The sequence below is a fragment of the Betta splendens genome, chromosome 4 (assembly GCF_900634795.4).
Source record: "Betta splendens chromosome 4, fBetSpl5.4, whole genome shotgun sequence".
Taxonomy (NCBI): Eukaryota; Metazoa; Chordata; class Actinopteri; order Anabantiformes; family Osphronemidae; genus Betta; species Betta splendens.
The window spans coordinates 18,422,752-18,441,983 of NC_040884.2; the positions used below are offsets into that span (position 1 = coordinate 18,422,752).

Genomic DNA, 19,232 nt, shown 5'->3' on the forward strand with positions numbered 1-19,232 from the left:
CGCGGATCACAGTGCTGGCGAAAGCTTGGGCACCTCGTCTATCCAGAGGCACGAATTATAGCCTTCTCCTCGTCTCGGACCGTGCGCGTATTTGGATGGAAGTTCTTGGGGGAAAAAACACAGTTCCTCTAAATGCTGCGTTTATTTGCGCGTATAACGTTTAAACAGAACAGCCGCGTGCAGCAGAACGCCAGCAAGGTCCAAAACGTCATTATAATCAAAAAGACCTCGCAAACTACTGTGTTTTTTTTTTTACATTTTACTGCACCCTGCCTCCATTTACTGAACACCCACGTTGTTTACGCAAAGACAAACACATCTGACTTTTAAAAATGCACCAACAGCGCGAGCAGAAAGGCTCAAGAGCCGTCCTGTCAGTTACTTGATGCGCTGATCAGCTGCAGAGCATCTACCTTGGTAACACAAACGTCAGGCTCGGTTTACTGGCCACAAGTGCTCGTGATAAATATTCATGATGCTGGCGCCTGCGCTTTCCCAACACCTGAGTGTTTGTCATTTCCAGACTTACACGTAAACAAATTGAAAGTGGATGCTTCTCCTGCGTCTAGTTGAGCTGGAGTCGCCACCAAGAGACGCGCTGCAGCCCACAGCCTCTTGGATTTTATTTTAGTTTTTATTGCGTGGCATTTTATTTTCGACACCGCACGTTCAGCGTAAAGCAATGGGGAGGAAGCATGAATTGGAAATTAAACAGTATAAGGTTCATGCTTTGCACTTGGCGCGTAAAATGCGCAGCGGCCGGCTGAGACAGAGCAGAGTGAGAAATGCGGGACGATAAACAAGCTGGGCAAACTGAGCCGCAGGTCTGGGCCAACATTCAAGCAAATAAGCATTAATCCAAATCAACTCGAATATTTTCCGTCATGTCTGTGGCCTGGGTGGCATTTTCACGTTCGAATGACGAATGAATGGGTTTTTACGTGGATTTGCTCTCCAATGTCTTCCATATCTGCTTTTGTCAATGTGGCACCAGCTTAATATTTAAATGTGCTGCACGTGCGGAATATGCCGTCTGCCTACAAAACCACATGAGCCAGTTTTAACACAGCCACTTTAAACTATTTATATTTCCAGTTACATGAGAACATTTTTCTGTAAAACTGCAAAGTGACTTTCTCAAACGGGTTCACACGGCGAGGAGAAGTGCGTTTTTTTTCCCTGGCAGAGCATGAGTGAAGCAGCAGCACTGGAACCCAGATAGATAGTGTTAAATAGAGTCGAAAAAGTCATTTTATTACCATCCTTCATTTATCTCCAAATGTAATAGTCCGTGAAAAGAAAATATGAATACATTTCAATACATTTCATCAAATCATCTAAGATGGTGGGAGTCGTGGATGTTTTTATTTTTGCTGATATAAATATAAGCGCCGGGCACGCGGAAACACGCACGCGCAAAGACACACTTCGTCTTTTGCTGCTGCTTCTGCGTTTTTTTAAATTTTATTTTAAATTCCTATTCTTTTCTGATTAAAGCCGCTGTTCGGTTCTGCTGCTTTTCGCGTGCGCGCAGCGGCAGTTGTGACAAAGCAGCAGACTGACAGATCGTGGCTCCGTGCACACTGGCAGCGTTAACCATGATCACTGGCGGCTGCTGATGTGATCTCTGCCTAATGGGGCGGTCAAGCAAGCTGCAGCCAGGAACAATGAGGGGCCACATTGACTCCTCGGCTCTCCCCTAAATCTGCGGAATTCGACCAACGCAGAAAGAAAATAAATTAGATTTCGAAAATTAGATTCCCGAACAATTAAGTAACGCAAACTATTCCGGTTTACACCGAGGAACAATCGCCGTGATTAATCGATTTAATTTGCACATTACTGGAGGGCAAAGTGCTGGATGTTAATTTTGGATAAACAGAAGATGCAGACGGGGGAGTGAATTTACTTATTATTGACTGTCAGCAAAGTTGTGACAACGCGTTTAAAACACGGTGCAACCTTTGTCTTCCATTGAGCTGTTGCCTCTGACACACACACACACACACACACACACAGTTCCACACACACTTGCAAATTCATGCACACACACACAGAATTGTCTACCAAACACGTCCCACCTATTTAATCAAAACTGTACCAAATGCATAGAATCTCTGGAGCAAAAAGGCAGGTTTTGGCTCAACCTACACCCGTTAGGAACCCACACAGCCTCAAACACTAATGAAACGAATAACCTCCAACGCATTACATCATTGTATTTTTTGAATCCTTTAATATAGTACGAAATGTATCCAAACATTTTTGTAAACTAAATTTTACATACGAGCGCATTTCTCCATAAATACCGATCATTTCTAACATGTTACCTGTCCTTTACATGCGGATAAATATGGAAAATTGAGCTACTTACATGTAATAATACTTCCTTTCAGACAAAGCAATTGACAGAGATTTTATATTTATCACGTACATAAACAGATTGACACGGAATTTCAGGCTTTCACTACACGATTTATCGACATGACATTAAATAACAACAATGATACTGTGCTACTCAAACTGGACCTTGGACGAAAATGTTGCACTGAATAGGCTACAAAAGCACATTAATACTAAGAGTTGGTTAGGTCGACGTGTAGACTGTAGTAATACTGAATAATTCACATTTGGTACACAACTATAACATTCTTTTCAATGAAGTCTATTCATCGCAATATTCTTAAAACCATCTCGTTTTCCATATATCTAGGGACCACATTTTCACACATTCCCTTAAACTGTGATAGAACTATTTACAAAATAAAATATTACATTTTTTCCCAACTTGGCGAAATCTTTATGTACAAAAATTCAGGCCTCTACCCGCAGACAGCATGCTTTTTTTGAGATCTCTTTCGAGCAGTCTCTCAGTAAAAATAAAGAGTCAAAGAAATATTGAGGGGCAAAAGTTAGACTTGGTGGCTGTCCTCGCTCCTTTTAGTCCATGCATTCTCTCTTTGACATAGGAACAGCCTCTAATTGATCGTTTGGGCCTCCCGTGTTTTCTCAGTCCATGTTTCACGGGCTGACTTTATAAAGTCTTTGATTCCAGTCTCTTTTTTTTCTCGCCTTTTTTTCTTTTGCAAAAAATATTTACACGTACCATTCATTGAAATTTGACGACAGCGTGCTGTGGCTGGTTGTGTGATGTACCGCAGAGGCTGCTGGTGATATGGAGCTGCTGCTCTGGTTCTCTGTGGACGGTGAGACTATGGTGGGAGGTGTGGACGACTCGTAGCCCGAACTGGCCGCTGGAGATGGCTGCGATCCCGGGTTGGTGGATTCGTGGACCTGCAGTGACGAGAAACACGCTGTGAGGACCGTGCTGCACATTGTTGTTTTGGTGTCGGTTCGTTATTGCGCAAATGCGGGACATAGGAAATGCATCAAGAGAAATTAAAAGTCCCAATTTGACATTTATGGACATGTGAAAAATCCTAAAACAAACCACTCCCCAAAACATTGTTATTGTCATTAAGATCTTAATCTGATTTGTCGGTTGAAAGAAGCGAGAGAAAGAAAACGTCAAAGCAAATTAACCGATGCTTCTCCACCGCTGCAAAAACAAAAGCAAAGCGGGGAATAAAATTCTAAACGCGACACAATATAAATTATTTACAGTGTCGAAAATGGTGCAATAACACAGCTGCGCACTGACAGGTTAAACGCGACATTTTCTATTACGACAAGAGGAATAAAAGAGGAATAAAAGCCTCGTGGGTTTACCTTCATGTGTTTTCGGAGGGAGCTGGGGTGTGTGTACGACTTGTCGCACATTTTGCAGAGGTAGGGCTTGTCCGACGTGTGGACGTGCATGTGTTTCTTGCGGTCACTGCTGTTTGCAAATCGCCTGTCGCAGCCATCAAACTCACACTTAAAAGGCTTCTCACCTAAATCAAGAAAAAAATCAAACACAACATTTAACACCGGGAAAATGTTTTTAAAGCCTGTTTTAGACACAGTTATTTTTTTTCATTCTTTTCAACGTGTATAAACCGTGAAATCCAATAAAATAGGAGCCGTTATATAATCAGTTTAAACTAAATTAAATTCTAAGTAGGAATTTGCAAATTGACACCAACTAACTGATTAGAACCGCTAAGTAAAATAATTAAAATTTAAACATACAAGTAAAACCTACACACACAAGAACAAGAAAAAAATAACCTATGAAATATTTTCTGTCGACAACTGCACTGAATCACATGTCAGGCTGGCGTGAGGAGAGTCCAGCTGCCTAATAAATAATGCGCCGGATCGCATGCATATTTTGGATTGGATTTTGACAGCAGTTTGAAAAGAAAAACATTCGTCTGATTGTTTCTTACCGGTGTGAGTCCTTTTGTGAATTTTTAAATTTTCCGATCGCGCAAATACTTTGCCACAGCCGGGGAACGGACACGGAAAGGGCTTTTCTCCGGTGTGTACTCTGATATGATTCACAAGTTTGTATTTGGCTTTGAATGGCTTTCCTTCTCTGGAGCAGTCCTCCCAGAAGCAGATGTGGTTCGTCTGCTCCGGTCCCCCCACATGCTCCACCGTCAGATGGGTCACAAGCTCGTGCATCGTGCTAAAAGTTTTGTTGCACGACTTTTTGGGATTCGTCAGCTGCTCCGGCTCGATCCACTTGCAGATGAGCTCTTGCTTGATCGGCTGCCTCATGTATCGAAAGAAGGCCCCTGCTCCGTGGTGTGCGGCCATATTCATGTTCATAGGGCCGTAGCCGTGCAGCTGGGTCGAAGCGTAGTGGTCGGACCGCGGGCTGGTAACGTGGCCGTACTGGTCGGCCCGTCCGTACATGTCCCCCGAGAAGCCCAGCCGCATCTGGCTGTTGACCACGTTGGAAGACGCGTGGCTCGCCGCTTGCTCGTGGAGCCCCGGGAAGAGCAGGTGCCCCGCCGCATCTGAGTGTCCATGTGGCCCCGCGAAACTCCCGGAGGCGAACAAGCTGTGCTGCGCCCCGGTGGCATCCCCGAAGCCCCGGTTTCTGAACAGAAAGTCCCTGGTGGAGTTGAAAGCCGCCGTGGAGTAGGAGCCAACGTGGGTCGGGTGGTGGTGGTGTCCCAGGGCGGCCGCCGCGTAGCCCGGTGCCTGGGAGGAAAACGCCGTTTGTCCGGAGCCCAGATCGTGGGAGCTGTGGTTGATTTTGAAGGCGCCCATGCCATCGGCGAACGGATTTATCCCCAACGCTACTTCTCTCTCTGTGACTTCGCCTGTTGAGTGATGCCGTGAGGAGCCGAAAGTGGTGACTCCTATGGTGGGATACTGCGGTCCTGCGTCCAAGAGCATCTTCAGTCTAGACTCGCCGAGACGACTGAGAGCAGAAATCAAAAAACCACGCACAGATATTCTTCCTCCCCCTCTCTCTATCTTTTGGACCTCACTCGTCTGAGCAAACTCTCAAATCCACCGATTTCTCTGCACTTTCTAAGACGCGTGGAATTCCCCTATACCGCTCATCCGATGCACACGCAAAATCATGTATACACGCAATATTGTCTTTTGCGGTTTATCTTCCTGTGGCGCAACTTTCACCTCCTCAGTCAGGCGGTGAGCTCTAGACTGATAGTCGCAATCATTCCTGCAGATAAATGAATTGAAAAGACAACACAGTCCAGCCCTGATGAATGGGAGAGGAGGGGGGTAGTCACGTGGCCCCGGAGCGGCGCGCCCATTGGCTGAGCCCCTTTTCCCCCAATAACATCCACTCACCAAATAACAATCCACGGTGCAGGACCCACACTTCTATTGGCCTCTTTGCATCATCAGTCCCAGATATTGTGAGATTGCTGACTGTGAATTTGGTTTAAAGGCTGAGTAACAGCAAAACAATAGTAGAAACACGCAGAATGGAAATTCAAACAGGGTTCTGCAGCCACACAGACTATGTTAAGACGGTGATATTATATTACCAAGCAAACATTTAGGGATGCAATTAGTAACATTTCTAAAGGTTTAACTCAGGCAGGTACATACATTTCTGCTCATCCACATTAAATAAGGCAGAAAACAGCCACAACTGTAAATTTCAAGAATGTAATGCTGCAGGGTTGAACTGAAGATGCGTCAGAGCCTTCAAAGGTGGACACTCAGTGCGTGCCAGTGCAGCTACATGGAGATGATCCTGACCTATTTACTTAGGAAACCCTGACGTTAGATATAAAACCTGCCTCATTCTTAAAGGCCTGCTATTGTGAATTTAACCCTTTCACTCTGACTAGAACCCAGCTGATGTTCTGGTGCGTCTGCAGTGCACGCTCCGCGTTTCATGGCTGCGTCTCTGTGGATCCCCTTCCCCAAGTCAACTGGAGCTCACACCCGTGGGACATCTGTGCTTTGGCTTTTCCACATCGCCATGCTCGTCGGCTCCCCTAGTTCATACGGGTTACATATATAAAGGCCAGAATTTAACTTCATCCACCAGTGTGTCTAATGTATCCATCATTTTCTGTAGGCCAGCGATGCGTAAGCCGTGTGTAAAACGTTGTGGGTTGTCGAAGTTATCAAGTGGGATTTGCGGCGCTCTCTGCAGGAAACTCCGGCTGCTAGTGTTCAAAGCCACATGCACAGACGTGCCATGCGAACCATTAAAATATCTTCTTGGCTACTAGGCCAGTTTCTGCACTGAAGCCTGTTCCCCAGGTCAGTGTCGGGGAAGTGTTGCACATGCAGTGCTTCAGGTCTACTGTACCTTGAGAGGGACCTTTCAACAGGTGGAAAATAGGAAGAATCATGAGTAGTAGTTCATACAGCCAGAAGTGCACCAAGACAGGGCGACAAACCTGCCTAAAAAAGCTTGAATATATCAATACATACACAATGCATTGGAAGGTATGGTTTACTATCTCTCAGTGATTGTAACACATTCGACTTGTGTGCATATAAGATGCATCTTAATGACAAAGGCGGCTCAGTGTCATGGTTTAAAGGGCTGGAGAATTTAAAATGGCTACCAGCAATTTATGATTTATAGTGAATGAAACTAAGCCAAAGCAGCAAGAGGAACGTTTTACGAGACATCTCTGCACTATTCAGGCGTTTTTTGAGGGAGTTCAGGCTCTTACACAACTCTCCTGCTTACTTGTCTCCAAGTGTGACTGCGTGTGCAACTTGGACCAGAAATAGCACTTCAAAGTTTTGCATTTCGCTGGTGCTGTGATGCCTCTGAAGGCTGCAGCTGTGAGCCTCATAACCCCGCGCGCAGAGGCCATTTGATAAACATATTTTGTATTTGTCATGTCTCAAAATATTGACCGCATTTCTAACGTGCTGGAGATGACGCTGTCTGCGAATATTCTGACAAGTCAATTCGAGGAAACTATCGTTCTGACACCACAAAATATTAGCCTAATGTCCGAGTATGATATTAGTATATTCACTTAAATTATTTAATACTTCTGACAGAGACAGAAAACAAAGGCCCACCTTTTTTTGCAGACGACTTTATTATCAACGAAAATGATTAGTGTGAGGACAGAATATTCAAGTCATCTTACAGCTTCTTACATCCTACAAATTATTTGTGATCACTAAACACGTCATAACGTTATTAATAAATCCTATTATTGACTTTGGATTAAACATTTAAGTCTAACGTTGAAATTTTAATGACTGTTCAGCGTCGAGCTTTACTTAAAGTGTACTTAAAGTTAGAACACTTTATCAACAAAACAATGCATTTATAATTTTTAATTATACTGTATTAAGACTTGTATGGGGACAAGACAAGGAAAATATTTTTTCTGTTACTTAGTTGTGCTATTTAAGTCACCGATTTAAAATTTTTGATACACGTCAGTCCACCGTGCTGCGTTTAAAGTAATCTCCAAACGTTACTCCACATTTCCGCAGACTCGCGTCTAACTAATTTCTAAATAGTCACGCTCGTCCGCGGATGTTTTAAACAAAGTTCACTGAAGCAGCCAGCGAGTCGTGGGTTATAAACAATCGCTGAAAAAAAAGCAGAAAAACAAGCGCCAGCATCGTAGCAGCGGATACTTACAGTACACACACGTTCTATTTTGAACTGCAGTCTGCAACGGCACCACCTTCTGTGACCCTCATCTGCTGCCGTCCTGGGTCTAAAGCAAAATTACCCCAGATCATAACAACAGGTCCCGTCCATTACATTTTTTTTCCTCGGGACAATGGCTGCAGCTGGCCCTGTTCACACTTAGTACACACGCGGATCCCACCGAGCGGAGCACGGAGCAAAGCCCGCGGTACGCGCTGAAGGCAAACGACTGGATGTGTAGATATGGATATTTATGAAAGCGACTATTCGTGGATTCTACCTCGGACTATTTTAAACTTCCACGTTGAGTTTTTCCTCATCTTAGGCGGACACGTTTCTTCTTTTGCCCACGCCGATCGGTAGCGTGCGTAGTATTGTGCGTAATTTGTGCGTAAAGTTGGGCTTCATACGTCGCTGGGCGAAATGAAGATATCACTACATTATTTATGATCCTTGCAACTTTTATAGTGACAATATGCGCAGTCTTGCGAGCCTGCCTGTTTTGTAATCGCACAATCAAAGTGGGAAAATTGCTCTTTCATAGCCTCGCAGCCTTTGTTTGCTGCGACAAAAGGACGACGACTGTATATCTGGAGCAACTTTTTAGAGTTTTTGTACAATAACCTTTGCATAACAACTATTTTTCTCAAGCGCTGCCTGCGGCACTGCGCATGCGCGCTGGCTGCTCGCTGTCACTAAGACATTTTTCTTCACGTTGGAAACTGTCACTGGTGACGTCAATCACGGAGCTCTGACCAATTAGAGCGCAGGGTGATTGTTTAGCTCCACGGGCTGCAGCGCCTACCATGAATCTCTATTCAGTATCAAAGCGTCCTGCTGCTGCCTCTCAACCGAATGGGATTCCATGTAGTCTGCAGATAGACTTAACTTTATGAAGTTTTTTTTTCTTTATTTTTCATCGCGATTAAAATATATTTGTCATCATCATTATTATTTTGCCTGCTGTCAAGTTATTCTAAAATTAGTTAGTAATGAGCGTGGATGCTTTGGGAAGCCCCGTGATGGACCCTACGTTTTCCAAACGGAACACGGCGCTGAGATTAGTTGACTTGGCAGGGGCTCACCACCATCACCATCATCACCACCATACCCCTCAGAGCGTGACAGGCTTCCCGGGGTTCAGCAGCCATCCACACTCAATGGCTCACTCGCACCCTGGGGAGATTACTGCGGAACCCCGCCTGGGGCCGAGTCCATTCGGGCCAGAACACATGGGGCACTCCGCGGCCCTCAAAATCAGCCCAGCCCATCATTATCCCCACCACCATCACCACCACCACAATCATCATATGGCAGGCCACAGCGAAGTGGTCTCCAGTCAAACAGGAGCTTTTGGCCCGGTTCAGGCGACATCGGTCCCTTATTCTATGTCTCACACGGCCCAGGCTCTATCCGCAGGCAGGGATTTTCTCATCCGGAGAGATCTGACAGCTCAAGCCATGCCGGTACTGACTGACCAGACTGCTGGTTCAGCCTCACACCACGGAATGTTCGTCTCAACAACAGGTAGCTATCCCGGACACTATGGTCATCACCCCGACGCTGGGAACCATACCCTCTTCTCCGGACTCCATCACGACCAGCCTTCGAGCGGATCACCGGGTGGCCAGGCGTTGAATGGACAAATAAGGTTAGGACTACCTGGAGAAATGTATGTTAGGTCTGATCACTTGAGTCAAGTGGCAAGCTCCAGGGCTGATCCGTTCTCCGCCTCGCCTTTGCATGGCTACGGTGGGCTGAATCTAAACATGAATCTGAGCGCTCACCACCACCACGGAGCCGGCGCGTTTTTCCGCTACATGAGGCAGCCGATAAAGCAAGAGCTGATATGCAAGTGGCTGGAGCCGGAGCACTCGCCGAAGAAACTTTGCTCCAAAACTTACAGCACCATGCACGAACTCGTGACGCATGTGACGGTGGAACACGTCGGAGGACCGGAGCAGGCGAACCACATATGTTTCTGGGAAGAGTGTCCGAGGGAAGGCAAACCATTCAAAGCGAAGTACAAACTTGTGAATCACATTCGAGTGCACACCGGTGAGAAACCGTTTCCATGCCCGTTCCCCGGCTGTGGAAAAGTGTTCGCAAGATCAGAGAACCTTAAGATTCACAAAAGGACGCACACTGGTGAGTGGCTCTATTTCTATTAAAAATGTCGAAACAGCACCACGAAGCATTGTAAATGTGTGAAGTCGCGTGTTGAAATTCAGATATAAAATTTGCATAATAGTGCACGTGAACTAACTGATGCCGTGCGTAATTTTCTAGTTTGTCCGTCATTTGCCTCATTTTAATTTTACGCGTCCAAAATCTCCTCTGACTGTCCGTGGCAATTAATCAAGCAGCTGATACCACATCAGCACGCGGCCACCTGTTTGTTTGGAGTTGCGTCAGGGCTTCCAAGTTCCACAAAGGTTGAGCTTTGGGGGATTATGGTACAGCTCACTCATGCGTTTGACGGTTCAACCTCTTGTTTACACCACAGCACAAAGGCAGAGGCACACGTCGGGTCCAAGTTGCTTAGTGCGTGGCAGACATGACTGACAGCAAAGTTAGAAAGGTGCATTTTCACACATGACCAGATGATGATGTTTCATTCATGTAATATCTTTATGAAGGATAATAAAGCTTCGGAGGTATATTCACACATGTAGAGTATGAAATTCCTAGTGTTGACTTTATGACAGAATATTATAACTGTGTGCATGGTGAAAAACGAATAATGCTTTTTGCAAAGCGTGTAATCAAAGCAACAAGTTGACAAGTGCCCATGGCTAAAATAAGACACACTGGAGTTTCATCCATAACAACTTAACCTGCAGGATGCAGCTAGAAGCCCGTGATTTAGCTTTAAAAACATATAATTGGACAACATGGCTGCTTGCCTCCGTGACCCAGTGAAGGGCTGTGGAGGCAGGGAGAGAGAGAAAGGCCTCAAAATGTCGAGTCAGACTTGCAAATTAATACAGTTCGGTTGCTGCACGGCACTCCCCCTTCTGCTTCGTTCCTGCACCCTATGTATTATTCATATCATTTGCTCACATTACCTAAGTACAAATCTGTTAAATTATTTCTGTGTGTTGACTCCCAAGGGGCCTGGTCTTTGGTATCATGTTTAAAACCTATCCGAAAGTGTGGTTATGACTGGGGCTGCCCCTGGGGTCTGTTCCTCGACGGTTTCTTGTACTACACTAATTTCTTTGATTGGCTCTCTCAACCCAACAGCTGAAGGTCAAATTGATATTCAACCCGCAAGTGTAATTAGACAGAGGCAATTACATATTCTCAAAAGCTTTAATCGGAGGAGAAAAATCAGCAGTGGATGATTTCCGCGTAATTTATTCAGATTGTCTTTTTTTGCCTTGTCATAATCAGGTAGAAATACTTGTTATTAAGACGCAAAATTAGACCGAGTCAGTAACCGCGCTCAGTATTCAGATACAGCAGCGCATAATTGTCTTAGAACACAGTAGGTGAAGGCTGGCGACGGCAATAATTCCATTTATCATTATTTCCAGTTGTTTTGGGGCCTGCTACGTTTGTGATCATAGCCTGTCTGTTTTGACGTATGCCTTGATTTGTGCAGACGCCAGGTACAGACCCAGGACAGTGGGGGTTCGCCCCTCCTGTTCACACCACACTCATGCCAGCTCTGTCCACGGAGGCAAAGTTTTAAAAATACCCTTCTGACTGAAGGCTATGTATTTATTTTACCTAGTAATTTATTTTGAGCATAGATACTTCGATACTTGTTGCCTAGTTTACTTCAAGTCTGTGCGTGATACTCGCACTGATATTAATGTTTCACTTTCCATATTTGTCTACCAGTCCCACTGACACGACTTGGCTGTCATGGGCTCGTAAAATAAATAACGTGGTGAGCATCAAATGTCACGCTTTAAAATCTTTTATTTATTGTCACCATCGCTGTTAACAGGTGAGAAGCCCTTCAAATGCGAGTTTGACGGCTGCGACAGACGCTTCGCCAACAGCAGTGACAGGAAAAAGCACTCTCACGTCCACACCAGCGATAAGCCCTACAACTGCAAAGTACGAGGCTGCGATAAGTCCTACACGCACCCCAGCTCCCTGAGGAAACACATGAAGGTGCACTGCAAGTCCCCCCCGCCCAGCTCGGGCTACGAGTCGTCCACCCCGTCCCTGGTGTCGCCCTCCTCAGACTTGGGCCGGGAGCCAGGGGGCTCCTCGGTGCTGTCAGAGCCGGTGGGCTCCTCGCAGCCCGCAAACCTAAGCGAATGGTACGTGTGTCACAGTTCGGGTGCCAGCGGCGCCCAAACACCACCCAGCGGGCCGTCCACGCCAGACCCCGCCGACGAGCCGCCATACCGAAACCCAGAGCCGAGGGACGCGTTCTAACGCGGCTGGACTCGAGCGCGCGGTGCCAGAAGTGGCAGAAACACGTTTGAGAAGCCGAACTATTAAAAATGGCTTGGCTTTGGTGCCTGTGCCCGTGAAGCTCCACTGGTCCCTTGTTTTTGGGCGAGCCACCAAACAGACCCCCAGAGCCAACACGCGCATTCTGACCGCAAATGGGAGAAAAGTGTACAAACCTTAGAGACGTGCTAATTCTCAGGCACAAAATGATATATTTTCAAACCCCAGCTATTCAAAGTGGATGGCTCGGTGCCTGTGCGCCCTGACGGCCCAGCGGTCCACTTGGGGAGAGTCGTGTAAATCCGTTAGACTGTGTGGTACGTCATCTTAGGCTAGGCATGTTGGTGTAAAGTTATTTTGTAAATTCGAGTTTCGACTTCAATATGTTTTTATTTATTTTTCAATCTGATATTGAAGGATTTTCTATTATCGAACCAAAGTGCATGTTTGAATTAGGGCAAAATGTACATTTGTAAATTTTGTAAGTTTCGATGTGTTGATGTTGATAGTTTTGTAAGGATCTGTCTCAGAGCGGTTTCTCGTCGATGACTGCCGTTATTTGTACAAACATTTTACGTTTACAGCATTTTTTTTCCATTTGTGCAAAAGGTCAACGATTGGACTGTTGCATAATTCTGCAGTATTTGATATACAACCGTGAAATTCTAAATGTTTTATTCAAGTGAAAATTTTGTGATTTTGTATCATTGTCGTCAATATGTTTTTTTTTTCCCTTTTTGAATATTTGCAAATGAGCTGCACTCAAAATGCGAACCGAATTGCCTTGTAATTTGTGAGTATTTGGAATAAATCTTGTATGACTAAAGTGAAAAGTGCTGCGCTATGTTGGCTTTATGAAATTTATGTATTTTTAAAAATGTCTTATTTGAGGAAAAAACGCGCGAAATATGTTTCATGTCACATGTTTAAAACATTTTTTGATTTAAAAACCAGCTGTTCCTTGAACACACAGCGTCTTAGAGGAGCTTCAGTACAAACATGACCACGTCTGCTTTTCAGATTCAAATTACTGCCAAAATACAAAGCCATAAAATTCATTGAAAGATGTTTTACATTACATTTAAAAGTTCATTTTCTAAAATGTTTCTGTAAAAAAAAAGGGGGGGGGGGGCTTAAACTGTGCTCCACTTGTGTTAAGTCTTACTTTCTCAGCTGAGCTCTGGTTTGCAGACGTGGGCAGAGTTTGATGAAAGGCTACAATATTCTGATCCAGACTTCAAAGACCATCTTGTACAAAGAGCCATTTTTTCACGACGGTGAATCCTCATGGTGAATTAAGATTTCTATAGCAATAGCCAAGTCAAACTCAAATGATATGGGGCCAAGTCCGTGGACTCAAAAGACCGCTCTAAAGAATGTAATATTTGCTTCCCATGGGGTAGGAAACGGTAATCTATGTCCTTTATACCGCAGACTGGGGCAGTATAAAGAAGAAAAATATATTCTTTTGCTCCAGGCCTACTTTACGACAATCAAAGGAGAAGCCGCTAAAACGCAGTTGTCTCCACCATAATAGAGGGCCGGACTGCTCAATAGATACATTTAACCATAATCATATTTTAGACTCTAATGTTAATAATAAGTGCACATTCTAATAATAGGCGTGTAAATTCATTATTAAAGCTTTGACAAAAATTTGCAGGGCTTTTCAAACAGACAGATTTTAGTACAACAAAATAATAAAAGTTTTCGAAATTAAAGGATCACGTGAAATGTGCAGCCACGGGAGAAGGGAAGCTGTGCTGGGAAAACTGGGATGTGGGCTAACTTTTTTTTACTCTGGCCTTGACTCGAAGGCAGAAGTGGGTGGAAACAACACAGCCACCGCAACTTGCGTGGCTTTGGTTAAGCGCATGACAGTTTGCTCTTGTAGAAGAGGCCCAGCTGAAAGCGGAGAATAAACAACGACCCAACCGCATAGAGGAAGATGATGATGGCTCTTTTGGCACCAGCTCTTGTACGTATAAAGAAAGGAAGGAAGAAAACACACACACACACACACACAAGATAGTTGGATCTCAATTGAAAGTGGGAGTCTTTGAAGTGGAAGTTAATATCAGAGGGATTCTTCTAGGTCGTCTGAACAACGTTGATGACACGGAAAGCCTTTTGTCTCCGATTTGTTGGGCTCCTCTCTATTGGGCCGTCCAAAGCTTTTAGTTCCAGTCGTCAAAATGGACAAGAACTAACTGAGTCGCGTAAGAGCCGTTTTCCATTCAGCGCTGAAAGTGAGGGATAAGCAACGTTAAGGGTTTGCTTCATTACAGAGTGGGAGGGTGAGATGGCTCGCGTGTCCGTTAAACGTCAAACAGACAGAGCTAAACGAAAAATGCTTGGATTGATTTGAAAACTGAGATAAAATAAATTCTCTTGCTCAGTTTAATTCACTACAATCGCCACACGTCACGTCCAGTGAGAAACTGAGCCGGTACAAAGTAGAACAACAAGGTTGCTTGCAAAGCAGCTTTCATAAAGTATTTGAGGGAAGCGCGCGCCTGTGGCACAACAGATAAAAATGGCGACTGTTTACTTTTACTGTAAAAGTTCAGTTCAGCGTGAGAACAGCGGCAGCCACAGACAGTTAGAGTTGCAAGAGAGGATCTTTAACAACTGATCCCGTTGGGTTCGCTCATCGGGGCTTCCCGCCTTCAGCTGAGTGACAGCCCCTGATCTGATATCAGCTACGGGGCCAGGAATCAAGAACAGGTGTGCATGTGCTCGTGCGCGTAAAAGACGGCGCGCGCGAGAGCAAGCGAGCGAGCAAGCGAGCGAGCGCGCGCGCGAGAGAGAGAGAGGCAGAGAGAAACCGAGGGAGAGAGCCTTCACTTGAGCAACAACACTGCAATGTCAGAGAAACAAGACAGGAAACCGATGTCAGCAGCGCAGTTGCACAGGAAATGCAGTCTCCCGTTAATTACAGCTCAGACAAGAAAGGGAGAGAAGGAGAGGGTCTGAACTTCCAAAGCGCAACAAAAAAGAAAATGAATCCATTTCTTTTGCTCACAGGGCCCTCTCGCCACTACCGCTGCATCCCAAGGCTCATTTGAGTGTGAAATATAATTTCTTTGTAAAATAATGGAGGCGGTAATCCTACTTCCGGAAACTGTCCGGCATTATTGAACAAAGCCCTTTTAATAGGGGGATTAGCAGTCTAGGAGTAAAAGCCTCACTCACTGGTCACCCCCTCTCCACACACACACACACACACACACACACACACACACACACACACACACACACACACACACACACACACACACACACACACACACACACACACACACGCCCCTCATCACCCCCCTCCTTTCCTCCACGCCCACCCCACGCTCCAACACCGCCATCAGCACCTCTAACACCAACCAGGTCATAATTATCAGGAATGAAGTGGCCAAAATTGGCATGGAAAATAAAGAGAAAGACAGAGAGACAGGTGCAATAGAGCAACAAGCAGCAGACCGGAAAAGCGGGGCAGAGTTGTTACAATAGAGCTGACACTCTATAGGGCTGATCAAATAAAAAGCTTTATTTATTTATTATCACCATGTTCTGTCTATTTTATCAGTGTGTGGCTCATTTCTGTTTTTTTCTCCGCACCTTATTATTATGGCGCAGTGTTTTTCTTCCTAGTGCATCGCTCGTTCTCTCCCAGACTTTGATCGAGTGTGCAGAAGCGAGGTCAAAAGGCAAGCTTCGCACACCCACTGTTTAATTACGACCATAAAGCTTGTCATGAATATGGAATATTTTACTTTGATAATATCCGAGGCTGGTGTCCGAGGGGATTTGAAATCACGTGGCAGGACAGCGGCGAAGGCTACGGCGCGAGCGTCTCTGGAGCTAAACGAGCCGAATTCCACTGAGCTGGAAGCTTCCGGGTTCCGCGAACGAACTTAATAGAAGTTACCATGCGAGAATAGAAAAAAAATCATTGTCCATAAGACCTACCCCCAGTCCCGAGCCCCAGATTTAAGGATTACCGACGTGCACAGATTTGAGGAAACTTCTCCAAAGAGAATCAGCCCCCCCAGCAGCCTATAGGCCCGAACACGGATGTTCTAACAACCTCCACATTATAAGACAGAATGTGCCACATACTTCACACCTGCACTCTGAATAGCAGCTCCCTTTCAGTGTATGATACGCCTGTTGGCCTTGGTCTCAATGCAGCTGCATGAATGAATCAGCGACCCGCTTATTTGGTCTCTTTTGATCCAAGATCTCCATCCCTCATTTGATCCCCGAAGCCTACGACGTCTTCGTTTCATTATAGCGAATTTCATATATGCAGAGGAACTTGTTGCTGCAGCCTGCGCAAACATATGTATCTAAATGTTGCTGTAATCCATTCAGACGCCGTGTGTGCGTGTGCGTGTGAAGAGGGAGAAAATATGGGGAATTATAATTAGCATTTTTTAACAGCACACAGTGTTAACGGTAATTTGTATTCCTTCCTGCTCATCCATGCAGAGCTTTAAACGCGTCTAAAAGCCGTTTTCTTTAATATTTAATGGTTATAATAACAAACTAAGGGAAGATATTTAAAACACCATTTTAACACAGATATTTGAAGCTTAGCACTACGCAATATTCTCAAATTTAATAAACCACACATTTGAGCCATGCTTCACGCACAATAAATTATTCCGCATTTGAGGACTTGGGCTTTGGCCATTAAGGTATGATAGTGTAATTAATCATAACTTACTTTCATCATCATACGCTGACCTCTGTGCGGTATGACAGTGTCTGGTGACACAAACGCCTGACAAGAGCAGAATCATGGCGAACAGGTGCGTAATGGCGCACGGAAATCCAACAAAAACACTGGAATACACGCTGAAAGTTGGAGAACTGTGCTACACAAAGAAGTTGGGTCAGCCAGTGCCACTGAAAGGAAAACACAACAAGGACACAAGGATGTTCCTGCTCTGCACTGGGAGAGGTTCACAAACAAGGAAATGGACCGTTTTAGGACAAAAACCCTCCTACTGATTTAGCCAAAGCCATAATGGCAAAAGTGCGCGTCTACACTCGATAAAAGAGACAGTATATCATCATATATCAAAAAAACAGAGTATTAGGAGATGCAAATGCTGCCAGTATTATGAATCATTGGTTTATCTGCACTATTTCACACGTCAGATGGGAAATATGTTCCGAATAGACAAGCAAATGCACAGTTTGAGAAGGAACATAATGCATGTGATCAGTCTAGCAGTATCGAAGACTTTGGGTCATTTCGCCATCTCCCGCAGGAAAGACATTATGCCTCTCATATTTACATACTCTTTAATATTTGTCAAACATTCATAAATTACAAACTAATGAAATGTTCGACGGTCCTTGGAGATCAAGCTAATGAAGACATAGACTTTTGCTTTTGACACGTTTTGGTTAGGTTTAATGCCATTCTCTCCATCACGCTCTATTAACTATTATTATACTTATGTCAGGCCACCGCTGACACGTTACGACATCGGGATCACCTGCTGTAGGTGGGCACGCCATGGGACATAAATGGCCTCCATCTATAACGCCAGTAGCCTGTATAAAAATATTAAATGTTAGCGATATTATAGAAATGACTATATACATGTGTAGATGGCTCCTCGTTCCACCCACATAAATTATATTTCCCCCTTAAAATATTTTATCTCATTTGTTTGGTTGTTTTTACGCATTTTAGAGCCAATATTTTTTTTAAATAAACTATAACAAATAACATTACAGCTCTTGAATATTTTCCCACTTCATTCAGGAAAATTATTGTGATTGTGAGAATAGATATATTTTTTTGTAGCGCACGCAGCTTGTGTGACCACTGCAACGTCAAGAGGCACTTAGAGGACCGAACCCGTGCAACCAAGAAAGAGCGAAAGGGGAGGGACTGGAGGCAGAAATATTAATTATGGAATGGGGACGCTTTTATTCATTAATTCGTTCATAGTTGCTTTCCTTCCTTGACCTACGCTTTGCTCAGGATGCACATCCTCAGACACCGATCTAACCCACACACGAACCTGAAACGCTTCGAAATCCAATGAATGGGAGGTATTGTCAGCGCAACAATATAGATCCTTGGAGACGTGTTTATTTGACAGAGCAAATCCCCAGTGTGTCAAGGTTGTCATATTCCCCTCAATGTCCAATGCAAATGTCGAGGCACAATCAGATGCAGCAGCATGACGCGTTTATTACTTTGTCAATCATTTTGATACGACAGTATTGAAACAAAGCGAGCCAACGTCCGGTAATAGAATTAGAGAAAAACCCTTTCAGCGACAAGCAATTTCAGTTTGAGGCATAAACCATATGGAGGCTAAAGTTATGCCCACAGAGGCCAAAGGTCATTAAATTATAAACAATTTAGATAAAAAAACAACAACAGCAGCAACCAATAAAAATAATAAAAATGGCTATAATAATAATAATAAGCATTTGATTCTGTCTAAAGAAACACCAAGTAGGATCTATTTTTGTATTTTCTTTTTATTCCCACTCTTGCTGGAAGACGCCATGCAAGGCTTATCCCCCTTGTCCATGAGTTAATTCATCAAAAGGAAAAGTTTCAATAAGATTTTTTTTTTTGGTTTCAATAATAAACCGACCACTGTGACATTCTTTGAGCTTAGGCTATCTTCATAATACTGATTTGTGTAGCCTAGGAAACAGCTCAGACCAGCGCAGAACCGAGCCCCGAGGATTGTTTTGTCCATTTATTTCTCCAAATTCAACATTAGGACTGGAGCAAATGACTTCAACAAGTTTGACTTGAATT

The 19,232-nt window shown here is 44.4% G+C and overlaps 2 protein-coding genes across 2 annotated transcripts; one reads left to right on the forward strand and one right to left on the reverse strand.

The window, feature by feature from the left end:
- Window positions 1-2,216: 2,216 nt before the first annotated feature.
- On the reverse strand, window positions 2,217-5,893 carry zic1 (zic family member 1 (odd-paired homolog, Drosophila)). The gene is made up of 3 exons (XM_029147074.3): window positions 4,332-5,893; window positions 3,730-3,893; window positions 2,217-3,294 (listed from the first exon to the last, which is right to left on the reverse strand). The coding sequence occupies exons 1-3, from the start codon at window positions 5,290-5,292 to the stop codon at window positions 3,097-3,099; spliced, it is 1,323 nt and encodes a 440-aa protein (XP_029002907.1). The 5' UTR covers window positions 5,293-5,893; the 3' UTR covers window positions 2,217-3,096.
- Window positions 5,894-8,067: 2,174 nt separating this feature from the next.
- zic4 (zic family member 4) lies at window positions 8,068-13,266 on the forward strand. Its single transcript, XM_029147073.3, has 2 exons — window positions 8,068-10,165; window positions 11,976-13,266. The coding sequence occupies exons 1-2, from the start codon at window positions 9,010-9,012 to the stop codon at window positions 12,413-12,415; spliced, it is 1,596 nt and encodes a 531-aa protein (XP_029002906.1). The 5' UTR covers window positions 8,068-9,009; the 3' UTR covers window positions 12,416-13,266.
- Window positions 13,267-19,232: the final 5,966 nt, after the last annotated feature.

What these genes read in the sequence shown, in the direction of transcription:
- zic1 (XM_029147074.3), bottom strand. Translation starts at nt 5,292, where the DNA reads ATGCTCTTGGACGCAGGACCGCAGTATCCCACCATAGGAGTCACCACT. An exon ending in TCACAAAAGGACTCACACCG is followed by an intron (nt 3,894 to 4,331) that starts GTAAGAAACAAT and finishes TTCTTGATTTAG; the next exon opens with GTGAGAAGCCTTTTAAGTGT. An exon ending in CCCTCCGAAAACACATGAAG is followed by an intron (nt 3,295 to 3,729) that starts GTAAACCCACGA and finishes TCGTCACTGCAG; the next exon opens with GTCCACGAATCCACCAACCC.
- zic4 (XM_029147073.3), top strand. Translation starts at nt 9,010, where the DNA reads ATGAGCGTGGATGCTTTGGGAAGCCCCGTGATGGACCCTACGTTTTCC. An exon ending in TCACAAAAGGACGCACACTG is followed by an intron (nt 10,166 to 11,975) that starts GTGAGTGGCTCT and finishes CGCTGTTAACAG; the next exon opens with GTGAGAAGCCCTTCAAATGC.